We start from the raw sequence: 17500 nt of genomic DNA on the forward strand, positions 1-17500 counted from the left end.
TTCAGTCCCGCTGAAATGGCGACCACCCACCATGGATGCGCGGGTTCGAACCTGCTACTTACTTACTTAGGCCCGGCCTTCGCTCTCTGTGGAGCATAGGCCATCAACGAGGTTTCTCCACGGATCTCGACTCTGGGCTGTCCTTTCTGCATCCCTCCAGCTGGATTCTAGCTTCGCGGTGACCTGGGGGGATCAGTCGACTGAAAAACAAAAAGCTCCATCCAAACATCTTCAGTGTGACCCTCAGTAAAACATCCCGGCCACTAACCGAGCCGGAGCTAACATCGGGGATCGAACTGAATAGTCTAGGAACCTGAGACTGAAATTCTTACGGTCACGCCCACGGCCGGCAAGCATCGCGCATGTCCTCCCAAGAACACTAGCTTGATTCCACTGCAGTGGAACAAAACGTACTTTAAGTGACAACACTGAGAACTAAGATCAAAGCTGAGTCAGTGTATACTGTAAAAGCCCGGGAAATCATGGACTCTGAGAAGAGAGACAGATGACAATATTTCGTTTTTCCTTTAGAACAATAAATAAACGTCGGCCATGCTGGTGTGATTTTTGGCATATTTCTATCCATTTATATGACTTTTACAGTACGTGAAGTCATCTCAGGAGCAAACAAAAATGAGTCCAAACAGCCGCGAACTACAAGCTGTCAAAACAAACTGACACAAAATAACTTGAAGAGAGAAAGCGAGACCAAAGTTCAAGAAATGAAAACTGCATTATCACACGTGATTACTGAAATCTGGGTGTAACCTTTCTCAACCTGTGTTTTTTCCGGCAAAGACTGACGGACCTTTGTAGACAAAATTAATATGATTCGGACTCTGGTGTCACGTGTGTGTGTGTCAGTGTGTGTGTGTGTGTGTGTGTGTGTTCCCCGCATATCCGTCCGCGCTGCTGTGTTCAATCTGCCCGGCCGGCTGAGATGACTCCGAGTGAAAATGACGCCGCTGAATGGCCCGGCCGGGAGTTCACCGCCGGGGTCAGTGGCATAGAAATTGGCCGCGGGCTCAGATGAGTGTACTGTAACATGATGACGGCTGAATAGTGAAAGTTACTGTTGTTGTTTGGTCAGAATATCCGCTGCCTCCGCGGCAACTTTCTTTACCGATATTTGGTTTAACTTCTCATAAAATGAATAAATAAATGGATAAATAAATAAATTGAACAAATAGATTATTTAAAAAAAAATTAAACGAAAAAAAAGGAGTGGAGTGGGCCGGGCAGGGTAGAAACTGATGGGGATATAATCCTAGCACCCCTCAGCCCCACCACCTCCCCCGCTTCCTCCAACTCTGTGAAAAAGTGTGAACATCGATTGCGCCACTGTGCGGCCGGGATCACTCAAAACCAATATAGATAACCATCATCGGGTTCTCTTGACTTGCTCTCAGTATGTAATAAACTGGTCAGAAACTCGCCAGTGAACTGCTGCAAGGGCTCAGTGCGAAATTTCCCTTTTCGGCTAAACCAATGCGCATTCGAAAGCGCTTGTAGAAACTTTTAGCTGCGTTAATGAATAATGCTCTTCTCCCGTAACGATACTTCCTTCGATCCGTTCTTGTGGCGCAGCAGTTTTGTTACTCTTTATCAAGGAAACGTCGGTTTCGGAAACGTCATGCTGACCCCGTTTAACCCGACCTCGGAAACTGTGAGCACACCTCGACTCTGGAGTCAAAAGATTTTGTTGTTATAACAACATGTGACGTCATGCCTAAATCACGTGATTGGAATGACCGTGCCACAAAGGAGTGCTTGTCAGTTTACGATAGATTAATCCGCGACCTCAGTCGTTCAGTCTGCGAAGCTGAGAATTTTTTTTCTTTTTTTTAAACTTTTTTTTTAACGGGGTACTTCAGTTCAGTTCGCTTCTGTTATCGTATGAAAAGCAACATCTCTATCTTTTATGCGAAAAGAATGCAAGAAAATACAAATCATTGGTTTTGTTATCAAAGACGAAGTTGGATATGTAAGCAAAAACAGTTGGTACCACGCACTATTTTCTGCCGCGTAGAGTCGAAACCTAGTTGTGTTTTAACTCTGCAATAAAGTCTACAGTGGCTTCAGAATGGTGGAAAGCTCTCAGCCGAAGGAGTAAGGTGCTTGCTTTGTGTTGTCATCACCTCACCGCTTTATTTTCGTTCCTTCTTGTCGTGGCGAGGGGATGACCACGACAACGAAGAAGAGTTTCGAGCTGCTATGGGCTGCGTGAGTAGCAAGTTGGTTCCAGAATCACCGCCCAACGCGCACCTTGTGCAAACAATTTATGGCCATGATGCCAAGACGGGGAAAGCCTCTCGAGGAGAATACTCCAAACAGACAACCAATCGAACGCGTGAAGGTGGCAGTGGGGGTGCAGGTGGGAAAAACTATCCACAGGACGGTCACAACACCGGACAGGGCCCACGGGCAAATAAAAAGGTGAAAAAATACCGTGATAAGTTTGACCCCCGGGTCACGGCTAAGTACGACATCAAAGCGCTGATCGGGCGCGGAAGTTTCAGCCGTGTTGTGAGAGTGGAACACCGCATGACCAAGCAACCTTACGCCATCAAAATGATCGACCGCATTCAGGGCAAAGAAGTTTTCGAAGCCGAGCTGAACGTTCTACGGCGAGTTCGGCATCGTTTCATAATCCAGCTAGTGGAAGTGTTTGAAACGCCTGAAAAGGTATACATGGTTATGGAACTTGCTACTGGCGGAGAACTTTTCGACCGCATCATCGCTAAAGGAAGCTTCACGGAGCGCGATGCAGTGCGAGTGTTAAGAATGGTGCTGGAGGGTGTGGATTACCTGCATGGCCTGGGCATCGCCCACAGAGATCTGAAGCCAGAAAACTTGCTGTATTATCACCCTGGTCACGACTCCAAGATCATGATCACAGATTTCGGACTGAGCCATATGATGAGTGGCCCAGATAATTGCATGAGAACTACCTGTGGAACACCTGAATATATTGCCCCTGAAATTCTGGCCAGAAAAACCTACTCAGTGCAGGTGGATATGTGGGCAATAGGGGTGATCACTTACATTTTGCTGAGTGGAACAATGCCTTTTGATGATGAAAATCGAACCCGTTTGTATAGGATTATCCTCAAAGCCAAGTACAGTTATGCTGGAGAGGTAAAGTATATATTTTTATTTCTTTGAGATGAGTGTTAGTTCATTGATATACTGATTTGTGATATGTTTTATTGTTTGCAAATGTATGTCATTGTGTGTCAGCAGTGTTCACTCACAATCACATGCACACAGATGTTTGAAAACAATCACATTTGCAGAAACACATGAAGAGTGAAACACACAATGTCCGTTTGTAAACAAACAAGTCTGTTAGCATGTTTGTTAAAACACCTATGGACACATAAGTATAGATGTTTTGTAATGTGAACTATGAAGGTCTGGCATCTGCTTTTTTTTTTCTTTTTTTTTCTGCAAATTTGGTTTAGTGTGTATGGACTAGTCAGCAAACTTTGACTCCTTGAAACAATGGGCCTTATTCTGTCCCCTTGTAGTTTGATATATCTAGAGTGTGCATGTTTATATACACATGTGTTTTGTTGTTAGAATTTTACCATTGCGTTTTTATATAATTTTGTCTTATTCATTGTTACTTGTCAGTCACAGAGTAAGGTGTTAATTTTTCAAGCAAACTTGTTATTGTAGTTTAAGAAAGTATGGGTGCTGCAAACTTATGTGCTTTAAAAAAATACAATGCATTACATGTAATATCAGAAGTACCAGTTTCCCGATTTTTCATCAGCTTAAAAGCTTATTCACCATTTTTGTGATGGATGTGTTATATTTATGAATAAGTGCTACAGTTATAGGCCATCACACAAATTCAGTTTTTTTGTTTGTAGGCAGACAATATTATATTATGGATAGTATATAGTGACGCAAATCTAGTAGCTGCACCTCTATTCCTCTCTACCTAATTCAGTCTCTTTCTCTCTTGCTTCCTGTCACAGCTCATACGTGTACACACATTATGCACACAAGTTTGCATGCTCGCATACATGTCCCAATTTATGTCTGGTTGATGAAGATGGCATTCGAAATTTGTTTGTGAAATGAAATAAAATGAACAGTAAGAAAGTGAAGAAAATGAAATTTTCATTTGATTTTTTTTAAAGGAAAATATATTGTGTCATTTTTCCTCTTACTAGATTGCCTTAAATTCTTTGGTTTATAATAAGTACTGTGTTTGTGATTATGTGGTTTCTGCCAGAAAATAAAAACAGAATTGTGAACTTGAAGAAGAATTTTAAAAGGAGCAGTGAGAACTTTTTTTTTCTTCTTTTTTTTGATAGATTACTTGTTCTCAGAATTATTTCTACCCTAAAGGGTATGGCCATCAGGACAGTGAATTGATTTCATATCCACTGTATCTAGAGCTCGGCACAGGAAGGCAGGGCCCAATCCTCTCCTTCCGCCATTTAAACCCTCCCCAACCAAGTCAGATACCTATAGACACTTGGGTGGAGTGAGGAAAATCACACTGAAGTGCCTTTCTAAGGACACAAAACTAGGCTGAAACAGGGGATCAAACGCTGACACTGGATCAGAAGTGAAATGCTTTACTGATTTTATTTATAATTTATTAAGACATCTAGCTATAGTGCATATTCTTGAACCACAAATTTAATTCACTCAAACATCCCCACAGAAACATGTATAATTTATTTATATTTATATTTAATGCATATTTGAAACTGACCTAGAGAGGACAGTTAAAAGAGATTGTGTAATTAAGTAAACCAAATAATATAATTATCAGATATATAAAAGGTTAAAACTAGAAATAATGATAACAATAAAAAAAATGTAGACAGTTTAAAGATGCACACATACCCATTCTGCCACAGCGCATTATTTCTAACTTACCTTGGGAAAAAGAACTCAAAAGTCTTGCAAGTCCCAAACCAGAAATGCTCAGAATTTCTCTAGGTCCTCTGGAAGATAGATTACTTACAGATCTTGTACTACTGTGATTGCAACTGAGGGGAAGGATGATGTTCGATCTTACTGCAAGGACTTGAATAACTAGTTTGCTGACCTATTATTCTCCAGTTGCCAAATGCAAAAGATGACAGACATGAATGCAAGAAACAGTACTTACACAAAAACTGGAGAGTCTCAGTATCAGGAAAGTCAAACTTAAAAAAAGAAGAAGAAAAGATTACATGCAGGAGTTAGAAGTGTAGTATTTACTTAAGACTGTGATTTTGGAAACTGCTCCAGTAAATGGGGAACAACAGTTTTTACAGTGTGAGTGTGTTTAAATTGAATCATTGATTTTTATTCTTTTTCAGTAGTTTCTTTTCAGTTTTCTCTTTTTTTGAAGACTTATCATATTTTTGTTTGATCAGAATATACTGTAACAGCATGGACTGTATAATTAGAAAGTTAAATGAATTATGTGTTACGCAAAGGGGAGAAGTTAAACTGATGTTGATTATTAGCATAATCTTTTATTTTATAATGCATTTTTTCTTCTTTTTTATATAAAGTTAATGCACTTGTTATTTTGGCCTCTCCAGTGAATCACCTGCTTAGCAACCCCATAAATCTACTGAAAAAAAGCTAACTGCTGTTGTGTCATGAGTTTGTACACTGTTAGAGTGTATATTCATGTAGCTTTCTGGAGCTTTTGAATTAGTCTAAAAATAGAATGAATACATGTGCGGAGATGGGGCACAAACTACCAAACACCATTGGACAAAGACAGGCAGGGGCACAGAAACCTGTTTACACTTCAGGTCATTGAACCGAGTGTAGGCATAGATGGCTGCATCTGTTTCTATTTACAGATTATAGGGTCCTATTTTGTGCATGTGCACTTAATTTGATTTGGAGTGTTCCAGTGGCTTGTGTGCGTGTGTTGTTTTGGACTTGGCATTGGGTTTTATTTGTTTGTTTTTGTTTTTGTTTTTTTTGGGGGGCAAGGGGGGCTTGGGATGGGAGGAGAGGGGTTGAAAAAAGGTACATAAGGAGGGGTGGTAGGTGGGCGACATTTGTTGAAAAAGTCATTAATGTTATTCAACTTATTGGAGAGTTTCTTTTGAGTAGATCATATATAAAAATTTTGATTTGAATTATTTTTTATTTTGAAAAAAAAAGGGGGGGGGGGAGGAAATAAGATTCCTGATTTACAATTGCCCAGATAAAAAAAATATGTATATATTGTATGTATATTATTATTATTCATTTATGGGCGGCAACTCAGTTGACTGTTTTGAACAGCAACATCTGTCTCTGGCGCCAGTTTTTTCTTGACAGAGCAAGTGGTAACATTCACCTGAGGAATGCCAGCTTGGTATATGGACCACTTCTGAAAAAGTCTTGGTGAAGTTGAACAGTGGCAGGAGAACTCCAGACACAGGACTGGAAGATTTGATTATTTGTCCGGAGAGTTTCAAAAAGTAACTGTCTCCTTTCCTTTTTCCCCTCTCTCCACCCTCACTCCCTCCTCTTCACATCATCCAGTAATGTATTGTGTTTTTGTTATATATCTATGCTACAGCAGCTTTGATCTATGGTACAAGTGTTTTGTTCTAGACTGCTGTTGTAATGTCTGATTTATGATTTATACTGGTACTGAAAACAGAAGGGTTCTTTCTGTCTTGAGCTACAGAATTTTAAAACATGCTTAGAACTGTGTCGAATATAGTTTGCCATCATTGTGCAACATCTCTGGAGACCTGTGGGTTCCTGGCGGAAAAAAATCAGCACTTGATGGTTGATATTATGTATTTGGTATTCATTTGTATCTATGGAGACTGGCTTTTACATGAGGCATACTAGTGATTTGAAAAGTAACTGCATTAAAAAAAAACAAAACATTTCTTGTTTTCAAGTTTCAGGTTCTAGCCTCCATATATATATATATAGAATATATCTTTCTTGCTTTGTTCTTGACTTTTATTCATGAAAACGAGAAAGAAAAAAGTTTCCTGGCATGTGGAGAAAAACAAAACGTTTTTCAGAAACGTTGTTGTAGCTTCTGATTCAGTAGTTACCAGTGCTCAGGGTTCAAGGGCCTGACATGGTTTTGTGTCCTGGGGGGGGGGGGGGGGGGGGGAAGCACTTTCCTCCTATTTTCCTCACTCCACCCAGGTGTAAAAGGGTCGCTGACTTCGGACGGGAAAGATTAAAACGGTGGAAGAAAAGGATTGGGTTCGCCTTTCTGTGTGCCAAGCCCTGGACTGACCCCATGGTTGTATAGTGCTGTGGGAACATTTTAGCTTTAAAGTAAATAGTACACATAAACTGAAATCGATTTTGTAAAAATCAGATACAGACAGGAGGAAGTGACAAAAGGGGGTTTGGTGAGGGGGTTGCGTGCCATGCAGCAAGCTTGTATGCTATGAAATGAATAGATAAGGTTTGTGAAGTGAGACGTTTGTGTAGTGTTCTTTCTTAAGATGTATCATTGGATTTATAGCTTGAGACATGTAGCAGACTGTATGGTTCTGAGAAAGCCCCGTTCACTTTGTATTTTTGTGATGTGATGTCTTGTAGACAAGAAGCTGATGTGGGAAGCTTGACATGACATTTTGTTTCATTTCTTTAGTTTTTCATCCATTATAAAAGATGGACAAGGATGAATGAGTTCTATTTCATGTTGGTGAAGGGAAATGAGACTCTTTCTTTTATTTTTTTTTTTATAGCGCAAATCGCAAAGTTATGTGTTCTCCTGTTGACACATAATTGATAAGTGACCTAATGGGTGACTTGAAGAAAGAATCAACCCAATCACACAATTCATGAGTTAAATCACAGTATTCATGATAAGATACTTAATACAAAATTACCATTCTTCACAATAAGATGTTTAATATAAAATTACCATTCTTCACGATAAGATGTTTAATATAAAATTACCATTCTTCTTCAACCGTATCTTGTATAACTGCAGACTTGTGTCTGGCAATTTACTAAATCATACACACACACACACACACACACACACACACACACACCTTTTTCTCTTCTTACATGATCAAAGTAAGTGTAACTTTTAAAAAAACAACTTTTTGGGGAGGAGGGGGATTCAAACATTTGTACAATGCATTTCACCTTGGATTATTGTCTTAAATCTAAGGTTGTTAAGCAACACAAAATTACACCAACTGGACAAATATCATGGATTCCAAAGAGTCAAAGGACATTTTCTGTCTTTAGATCTTTTCAAATTGACAACTGTGACATTTGCTCAACTCATAAAGCTCACTCACTCACACTCTGTTATCAGTTAAAATTAGTCACATCTGAACAGATTTATGCAAGACTGTAAAAATCTTTCTTCTAATATTCTTCTATATTCAATCGACAATACACGATACATGATAACATGTGATGGAAAGTATGAGAAGGAGACTGTTAAATATTTATTCAGAGAAAGATTTGTGAAAGCCTCATCACTTACTGGATTATGCCCCAAACTGCCATAAAAATATCCACAGAAGCAGTCGGAATTCACAGTTAAAAATAGTAAACCATGCGAGTTAATACCCTTGAATTGATGAAACGAAAAAATTTCCAGTCTTTGACTTTTCTCAAAATGAAGTCCTTTTCACTTCATACGACGTTTAGAAGTACTTGGCTCTATATGTTATTAGTTTAACAAAATACTCAATTTTCATACGAACTTTAAAACTACAAAACTAGAATGAACATAAAAGAAATTGAATCGATCGACCCTGTCGTACTACATTCCCGGCGGGTGTAACTAAACTTGTGCATCAATCTAGATCTAGAGAAAACGGCTAAATGTTGCAGTGTGATTGCAGGGATAGCCACATCTCCTTTACCACGGACTGAAAAAGAATTTTTTATTGCCCTTTAAGATTTTTTGAATGCCCAAGATACACCTGAATAATATGATTTAAACAGCATTCTCACTGCAAATACCGCAATCAATTATCACCCTATAAAAAAAAGTATGTTTAAATATTAAATTTTAGAACATCAGTTAAGGAGCCACGATAGTGTAATGGGTAAGACAGTTTCTTCTCACCCAAACACGTGGGGTTCGAATCTGGTTAGGACTTTTTTTCTTCTTTTTTTTTTTTTTTTTAACCTGAAGCTTTATAATAACAAATACAGAACACATTTTAACGATTAGATTTTTTTTTTTTTAAGTGTATCACAAGTGAGTCTTGAAGGCCTTGCCTCTCTTGTTTGTTTTTGTTTTTTCAAAACATATTGAAATTAGAGGTATATTTCATTTAAAAAAATTTTTTTTTTTACATGAATGATTTATGCTGTCTTTGAGATGGCTCTGAGACTGGCTGGTTCAAAGTGTACATGTTAGATACATGTAGTGATGTATGTTTACCAAAAAATCTGTTGCTGCACCTTGAACTCTGAACTGTGGATGATATGACATGACACAGGGGATGCTGACACTTCTGTAGTTTGGGTGTTTGTTCTTTCTTTGTGTGTACCTGTGCTGCTGCTCACATGTTTACCGTCACACATACAGTACAAGTGGGTTTCTACACGGATGACCTTTTGTCCCCACCTTCAAGATTACCATGCTTGTTTTCAGGGTTGGTATGCTTGGTATGTCTGTGTTTCCGTAATGCACTAAAGACTAAATTTTGTGTTCCAAACTATTTTCTGGATGTGTCTGCACATCAAGGCACCAGTTCATGTTGACCTAGTAGTTTGGGAAAACGGTGATTTTCATCCTTTAATGTGCACTGTCTCTGTCTGTCTGTCTGTCTCTTTCCTTGTCGGTCTCCCTCTCTGTCTCTCCCCTCCCTCTTTTTCTCTCTCTCTCTCTTCTCCTTCACTCCCTCTGTCTGTTCCATGATGACAGAAATGACAGGCACCCTGTACTCATCTCCCCCCCCCCCCCCCCCCCTCACCCCCTCTCTGTTCTATGACGATGGAAGTGACAGGCACTCTCCGTGCATCTCTTCCCCTCTCCCTGCCTCTCTCTGTTCCATGATGACAGAAATGACAGGCACTCTCTGTGCATCTCTTCCCCTCTCCCTGCCTCTCTCTGTTCCATGGTGACAGAAATGACAGGCACTCTCTGTGCACCTCTTCCCCTCTCCCTGCCTCTCTCTGTTCCATGGTGACAGAAATGACAGGCACTCTCTGTGCATCTCTTCCCCTCTCCCTCCTCTCTGTTCCATGATGATAGAAATGACAGGCACTCTCTGTGCATCTCTTCCCCTCTCCCTCCTCTCTGTTCCATGATGATAGAAATGACAGGCACTCTCTGTGCATCTCTTCCCCTCTCCCTGCCTCTCTCTGTTCCATGATGATAGAAATGACAGGCACTCTCTGTGCATCTCTTCCCCTCTCCCTGCCTCTCTCTGTTCCATAACGACAGAAGTGACAGGTACCCGGTAGTCATGTACAGGAGAGATGGCCTAGAGGTAACGTGTCTGCTTAGGAGGCGAGAGAATCTGAGCGCACTGGTTCGAATCATACAGTGGCCAGTATTTTCTTCCCCTTCACTAGAAGTTGAGTGGTGGTCTGGACGCTAGTCATTCAGATGAGACAGTAAACCGAAGTCCTGAGTGCAGCATGCACTTAGCGCACGTTAAAGAGCCTATGATAACAAAAGGGTTGTCCCTGACAAAATTCTGTAGGAAAACCCACATAGACAGGAAAACAAACAAAATTGCAGGCAGAAAAGATAACCAAAAAAATGGGTGGCGCTCTCAGTTTAGCGACGCATTCTCCCTGGGGGAGAGCAGCCCGAATTTCACACAGAGAAATCTGTTGTGACAAGAAAAGAGTAATACAATACAATACAGTTAAATACAATACTCTTCTTCTTCTTTGTTCATGGGCTGCAACTCCCACGTTCACTCGTATACTATGTACACAAGTGGGCTTTTACATGTATGACCATTTTTACCCCGCCATGTAGGTAGCCATACTCCATTTTCGGGGTTAACACAAAACAATACAGTACAACACAATACAACACAACACAACACAATGTTGCAGCACTGGAAGGAATGCAGTACAGTAGAATACAGTAATACAGTACAATACAATACAATACAATGTTGCAGCACTGGAAGGAATGCAGTACAGTAGAATACAGTAATACAGTACAATACAATACAATACAATGTTGCAGCACTGGAAGGACGTGACATCCCTGGCCAAGGACTTCATCGACAAGACCCTGGTGGTGGACCCCGGGGAGCGGCTGACAGCGGCCAAAGCCATGCAGCACCCCTGGCTGTCCTCAGGGGCCTCGTCCGCCTCCCAAAAGAACCTGCACCGCACCATCTCCCACAACCTGCTGCAGCGTCAGTCCACCCGTGGCAACAGCACAAAGTCCGCCAAGTCCACAAAGAGCAACAAGTCCAACCGCTCGGGGCACTCGCTGCGGTCCGACCGGCGGCGCGTCCAGCCCGAGGAGATCGAGGAGCTGCACAAGGACCCCGAGGTGCAGGCAGAGCTGGCGTCATTGAGCAGCATGCACAGTCACTACAGCGTGTACAATGTATAGCCAGTGGACACCCCCCCCCCCAATCCCCCACCCACCCACCTCAACCCCACCCCACCCCACCCCCTCACCACAGCAAGGAGCAAGACAGAGCAGAGCAACGCTGGGGGGTGATGCCCCCCTGGTTGTCCAGTGAAGGGGAGTAATGCAGGCAGACAGTGCTGGTATCACTCAGGTTGTGAGGTGTCCTTTCTCAGTCTGAGTTTAACGACAACTGACCTGACCTCCATCTCTGCTGGTTGTATGATTGTGATATTGACTATTAAGTGTAGCTGTCCCAGCATATGTTTGTTTTTAGTAGTTGTTTGGTTTCTGGATGATAGCTGAGGTTATGGTTATATTCTTGAGATTCTTAGTGTCCATATAAACTAAAAGTGATAATGAATCTTGTTTAATCTGCAGAACATTGGTAAATGAAACTTGTAAATTTATAATGAAAATATTCTTTCTGCTGATTAATCTGCTTGTGATTATTGGTAAATTTATGAAACACTAAAAAAAAAAAAACAACAGTGGGCACAAAAAAAACAAAATTTGGTCAAATATATTTAAAAAGCACTGTGGAATTTCTGTTGTATAACCAAATTCAAGGGAAATTTGGGTGTGGAAGTTGACGAATGTTAATGGAATTGAATGGAAATAGGGGGGAACAGAGATGGTAATACACCTGAGTTATCTGTCATGGACAGCACCCTCTGCTTCCGTCCTTCAAAATGACCAGTCTGCTCTGCCTGTTGTGTTGTACAGCTACTGCTGCTGCTCTATGTCCATTTCCACACTGAGTGGGGATCCACTGACACTGCTTTCCACTGGTTGCCAAAAGTTGTAGACACGTCAGGATCACAGCCGTTGCTCCATTTTAGTCCTGGACTGCTGTTTTCCTGGAACTCCAGAGGCTGGCTCACACAAGATGATGTCAAGCTGCTGACGTGACTTGTGATAAGATCTGCTGTGGCTGAGGAACAGCTGTGTGCTTCGTAGTTGTCACCGAGGCACATAATAGGACTGCTGTTGGTAAAGGTTGTGACACTGCTGGTGATGGCGCTGCGGAGCAGCCAGTCCTGATCAAAGTTGTCAAAGCCACGGAGCGGACAGGACAGACATAAGAGTGATCGCTTGAGGAGGGTGTCCTGTTTCGTCATCAAACCAATCCGTTTCACATGCTGAGGAAAAAAAGATGATCCAAACGATAATGATAGAAGTAACATAAAAAGAAAAACTGAGGTATTGAAAACCATTTTGAAAACCGATTTATTACTGAAATTGTTTCATTTGAAATTCTATCAAACTGACAAATCTTTTTTTCCCCTTGTGAAGTTTCGTGAGTATGTGATTTGTTTTTTTGTTGCTCCAGAAGGCATTTCGCGTGACCTCTTGCAAAATATGGAGATCCATAGCCTGGGCCAGTGAGGGTAGGGGAGGAGGGCCCTACCACCCCCCACCCCCAGCTCCCCAAAGTGTGCCAGTACTGCTGCAGACAGGGTCAGCAAGCCCTTACGTGAATGCTGGTATCATTGTGCCTGGAATTGTTGGTGCATGTGTCCTTGAGGCTAGTTTGTGTTAGAATGTGTGATAAAGCATTGCATATATATTAATTTTTCTCATTTCACTGATTTAAAACTGATAACACGTTCCCCTTAATTATTCCTGTTTTTAAAAAAAGCAAAAACACCTTTGACTATTTCTGAATCCAATTGTAAATCATGTCTTGATTTTTTTTATTTTGTTTTTATTCCAGTACTGGGATAGCATGAAACTATCATAGTCTTTAAAAATGTGAGGTATTAAGGGCTGTCGGTATCTTTTTTTTTATTGCAGTGAAATTTTATTTAAAGCATTAAGTTTTTCCTCTTTTGTCATGCTGATAATGAAATCCTGAAAATTGAAATAATACAGATTGTAGTTGTATTCACTATCTTGTTTTAAAGAGATGGCCTGTTAAATTGGTTTGGGGAGCGGGTAGGGGGGTGACCCCGAAAGAGAAAATGAAGAAGCTGATTTGCTGAGTCTTTTCGCAGTATTTGTCTAAGTCCTGAAACATCGCATTGTTTCCCCCTCCCCCCCCCCAGACCCCCTGCACCCCTCCCCACCCCAGTAATATCACCTGTGAACAGTTTCCATGAACATGTTCAAGATATGAAAGAGGACTGGAAATATTTTTGTGTTTTTTAAAACATTTTAATTCAATTTTAATGGGTTAACACTTTACAAGGCAGTGAACTTGGAAAGCAGTAGAAAACATACAAAAATTATCCTTGCAAGGGCTGAGTTTCATTCTAAAAGGCATAGTTTCAAGTGGGGAGCAAATACAATATCAGAAAGAAAGGTTAAAAAAAAAGAAAAAAAAGAGAAATTTAAAAAAATAAAAGAAACCGGGGAAAAAAACATGTTCATGAGAACATAGATAAACAGACTGGGAGATAGGTTGACAGACTGTAAACTTCTGTTATAGAGGATTTGAAGCTAGCTTAATTGAAATGGGAATAGGTAAGGTTTGATGAAGTATATTGTTGGAATAATGCACAAGTCAGCATTGAGGCCACAAGTCTTTGTTGTGAACTCGGTAATGCAGCTGTCTTCCTTAATGGATTGTTCATAAACTTTGACAGTTAGGTCTGTAGTTTGGAATCACACTGCAGGTTAGTGCCGACAGTCAGTCCGACTTTCTAATGTCATAAAGCTTTGATTGATGGTGATCAGCTTTGGTTTAATAACTTTTATTATCTGTTTTAACTGGAAAGGCACGGGTCGAGAACTCATCAGATTTGGTGTCATTTATTGCATTGGGTGGTCAGGAGGGGTGGCGGAGGGGGGTGGGGGTGGAGGGAGGGATATAGGGGAGCCGGGTGGAAAGAGTGAATGGGCTGAGGGAGGGGGTGGTTGTGTTTGTCAGATCGTATCGGTGTCAGTGTGTATGGAGCAGTTCTTGACTGTGGCTGCTTTTGGTTTGACACCATGTGCCCACACAACATCCAGTTAAGTCACTGGCCTCTCTCTCTCTCTCTCTCTCTCTTTCTCTGTCTGTCACTCTCTCTGTGTCTGCCTCAGTCTCTCTTTCTCTCTCACCCCCCCCGCCCCCTTTACCCTTCGGTTTTTCTCTGCCCATCTCTCTTGCCATGTCTCTTTTTGTGGGTTTTTTAATTTATTTTTTTACTTGTTTTTATACGTCAATTTCCTCTGTTCCTGTTTTCTCTGTGTACATTGTGTGCCACGTAATTGATACTTAGTCTGAATGGAATGACAAATATTATATGTGTATAAACAGATTTTAGATTCAGTCACTGTATAATTATGTATGTATAAATATACTGTATTTATTGTACATGTATACTTGCAAGTGTCTGTTGTTTGAATACTGTAAATTTTGTACCTGATCACACTTTGGCCTTCCTTTTGGCACTTGCGTTTGTTGACAGTTTTTACCGGGTAAGACAACACAAAGACGTGATTTTATAATGCAGTTTACTATGGAAGGTCATGACATTCAGTGCACTATGCAACCGTGAAAAATCTTCTTTTTTTACTTCTTTTTTTTTTTTTTACTTTTTTTTTTAAACCTGCACAAGGAGTGTTGAATCTGCAGTAGAGTTTTGCAGTGGTTGGATATGAGGGAGAGTCTTTCACAGTGAGTTGTTGAGAATTGGTGCTGAGTGGAGGATGGTTTTCACCTGGTGGGTTGTCTGCATGCAGGTCTGGTTATGCTGATGGTCATTGCCATAACTCTTTGGTTGCCACTTATTGCTGCTTCTCTCGTCTTTCTTGTTTTGTACAGTTGGCCACTTCATTCAGTTTGCTTTCAGGCATCTCCATGTTTCTGGGTGTGTGTGTGTCTGCATGTGTGCATGTATGTGTGTTGCTTATTTTAAAGGTGATTGAGAGAAGTAATGTATGTGTTTGTGCATGCATTTGTGAGTTTGAAGATGTATGCAGCTGGTGTCTTCATTTGAAGGAGCAGGTGGTGTTTGTTCCTTTCTTTTTCTTTTCTTTTTTTTTTTCTCTCAAAGTTTTAGATGCATATTGTTGCAGACATTTCATTGGGTGAACATGAGAATGAGATTGCATTGTTGGTAAATTTGTGTGAAAGAACTCTCATTGTCAGATGTAACTGCTGACTGTGGTGATTGTGATGTGAGAAGACCGATTTATAAACTAATTCACACAGTTGACTATTTTTTATTGTTGTTGTTTTTTTTCTCTTTTATCATTGTGCCACGAAGCTGGGTGATACCATTTGTGATCTGAGTTGTGCTGACTCTGATTTCTTCCGTCCATAAAAAGCAAACAAAAAACAAAACAAAACAAAAAAAAATGTGATGATCAGAAGTATCTTGGAGAGGCAAAACAACTTTTTTTATATATAGATATATATACTCAGATATGAGTATTGGCCATTATAAGCTTATATTCCGTCCAGCATCACTTTCAGAGAAGTTATAAATCATATGAAGTGGGGATTATTTGAGAAATGCTGCTTGTTTAATTCAAAGGTGAATGTCCATTTTGACTTTGTTAAAGTTTTAGGCTAGTCATGTTGTCCTTGCTGTCTAGTCAAGTGAAAATTTTTGCCTTGTTAGCAGTTAGTTAATGTTGATTTATTGTTACTTCATGCTCTGTTGCTGGTAGCTGTGTAATGTGCCCATTATGATTGTGACAGGTTATGGAAATAGGTTGTGTTAAAAATTGTAATACCTTGTCAGTTTTCTTTTACCTTAAACTATGGTCAGTTTAGAGGGCGTACGGTGCAGAAAAGGTCAAAGTTTATAATGCCTTGGTGTTATATCCATTTCAAGATTTTTTTTGGTTAAAACCATTTACCCACTTGTATTTGAACTTTGGAGAAGTCAGATTTACTTTTGGTCATTTGTAGCTGAAAGAAAAATCAATTCACTGAAATTGAGGGAACTTTTTTTTTGGGGGGGGGGGGGGGGGATACAGTTACAACTTATTTGGCTGTTAATAATTTAAATTAAAAAAAAAAATTATCTTATTTTTTGGTAAACTCTCTTTAAAATTTTCTTGTTCAAATTTTTATTTTTGTTAATGAGGTTGAAGTATTCTACACTTTTAAGTATAAAAATTAATACAAGTATAAAGGTATAATGTATGAATACATAAAGTTAAATCAGTTTCTGAGTTTGGGTACTTTATTAAGTGTATGCTTTTGACCAAAAACAAGGGCAAGAACATGTTAGTTGTTACTTCAAAGAGGGTTATTGGTCAGGCAGGATTTGTGTTTGTGTGTCATTTTGTTGAAGGTTGCCATTTTGCGGACCATTAGTGGACAAGTATGGGTGCAAAACAGGAATACACGAAATGCATTTCTTCTTTTTTTTCAGCTCTCTCTCTCTCTCTTCTTTGGACCAGCATTTTATTTTCTCTCTTGCTTCATTGTTCAGTTTGCTTATAGTTATTGTTTTATTTCACCGAAGATCAATGTTAGTTTGGCTTGGCTTTTTTTTTTTCACCTAAGCACAGGAGTTTCGTTGATAAAATGCACAGGTTTCTTCTGGCCCTCCCCCCCTCTCTCTCTCTCTCTCTCTTTCCTCCTCACCCCATTCTTGCTCAGTTTTCAGTTGCTTAGATTTTAATTGGCACATTTTCATTTTGATTTCAGTATAAGATATTGTTTCAGACATCCATCGGAACTGTACTGCTTTCTTCTCACTGAAGACGGTATTGACTGTGGATAGTCTTTGCAAGGTTCACAAAGTTCATTCTTTTTTTCTTTTTTTATGTTGTTGTATTTTTTGTTTTTTATATGTAAAACAAACAACAACCCCAAAAAAAAAACAATTAAAACTTTCATAGCTAAATATTTTTCTTTTTTTTCTTCTTTTTTTGTTTTTGTGTTTTTGGTCTTTGTAGTTTCAATTCCATGACAGATTTCCACAAGAAGGGAAGTTATCCATTCAGGTTAGGTGTAAAAGGATGAATAACTGAATGAAAGAAGGTATGCTGGATGCGGTTTCCTGGAGTCTGGCGTTGCACATTATACTG

At 39.9% G+C, this 17500-nt stretch overlaps 1 protein-coding gene across 1 annotated transcript in view; it reads left to right on the forward strand.

Annotated features, from left to right (window-relative positions):
* Positions 1 to 2072: 2072 nt before the first annotated feature.
* The window catches only part of LOC143300836 (serine/threonine-protein kinase H1 homolog), a 15734-nt gene continuing 306 nt past the window's right edge, over positions 2073 to 17500 (forward strand). The window contains exons 1-2 of the mRNA XM_076614769.1: positions 2073 to 3138; positions 11129 to 17500. The exon at positions 11129 to 17500 is cut by the window's right edge and continues 306 nt beyond it. Coding sequence (XP_076470884.1) covers positions 2215 to 3138; positions 11129 to 11506 — 1302 coding nt within the window. The 5' untranslated portion in view covers positions 2073 to 2214 and the 3' untranslated portion in view covers positions 11507 to 17500. The remainder of the gene's footprint in view (positions 3139 to 11128) is intronic.

This window comes from Babylonia areolata, chromosome 26 (assembly GCF_041734735.1).
Source record: "Babylonia areolata isolate BAREFJ2019XMU chromosome 26, ASM4173473v1, whole genome shotgun sequence".
NCBI lineage: Eukaryota > Metazoa > Mollusca > Gastropoda > Neogastropoda > Buccinidae > Babylonia > Babylonia areolata.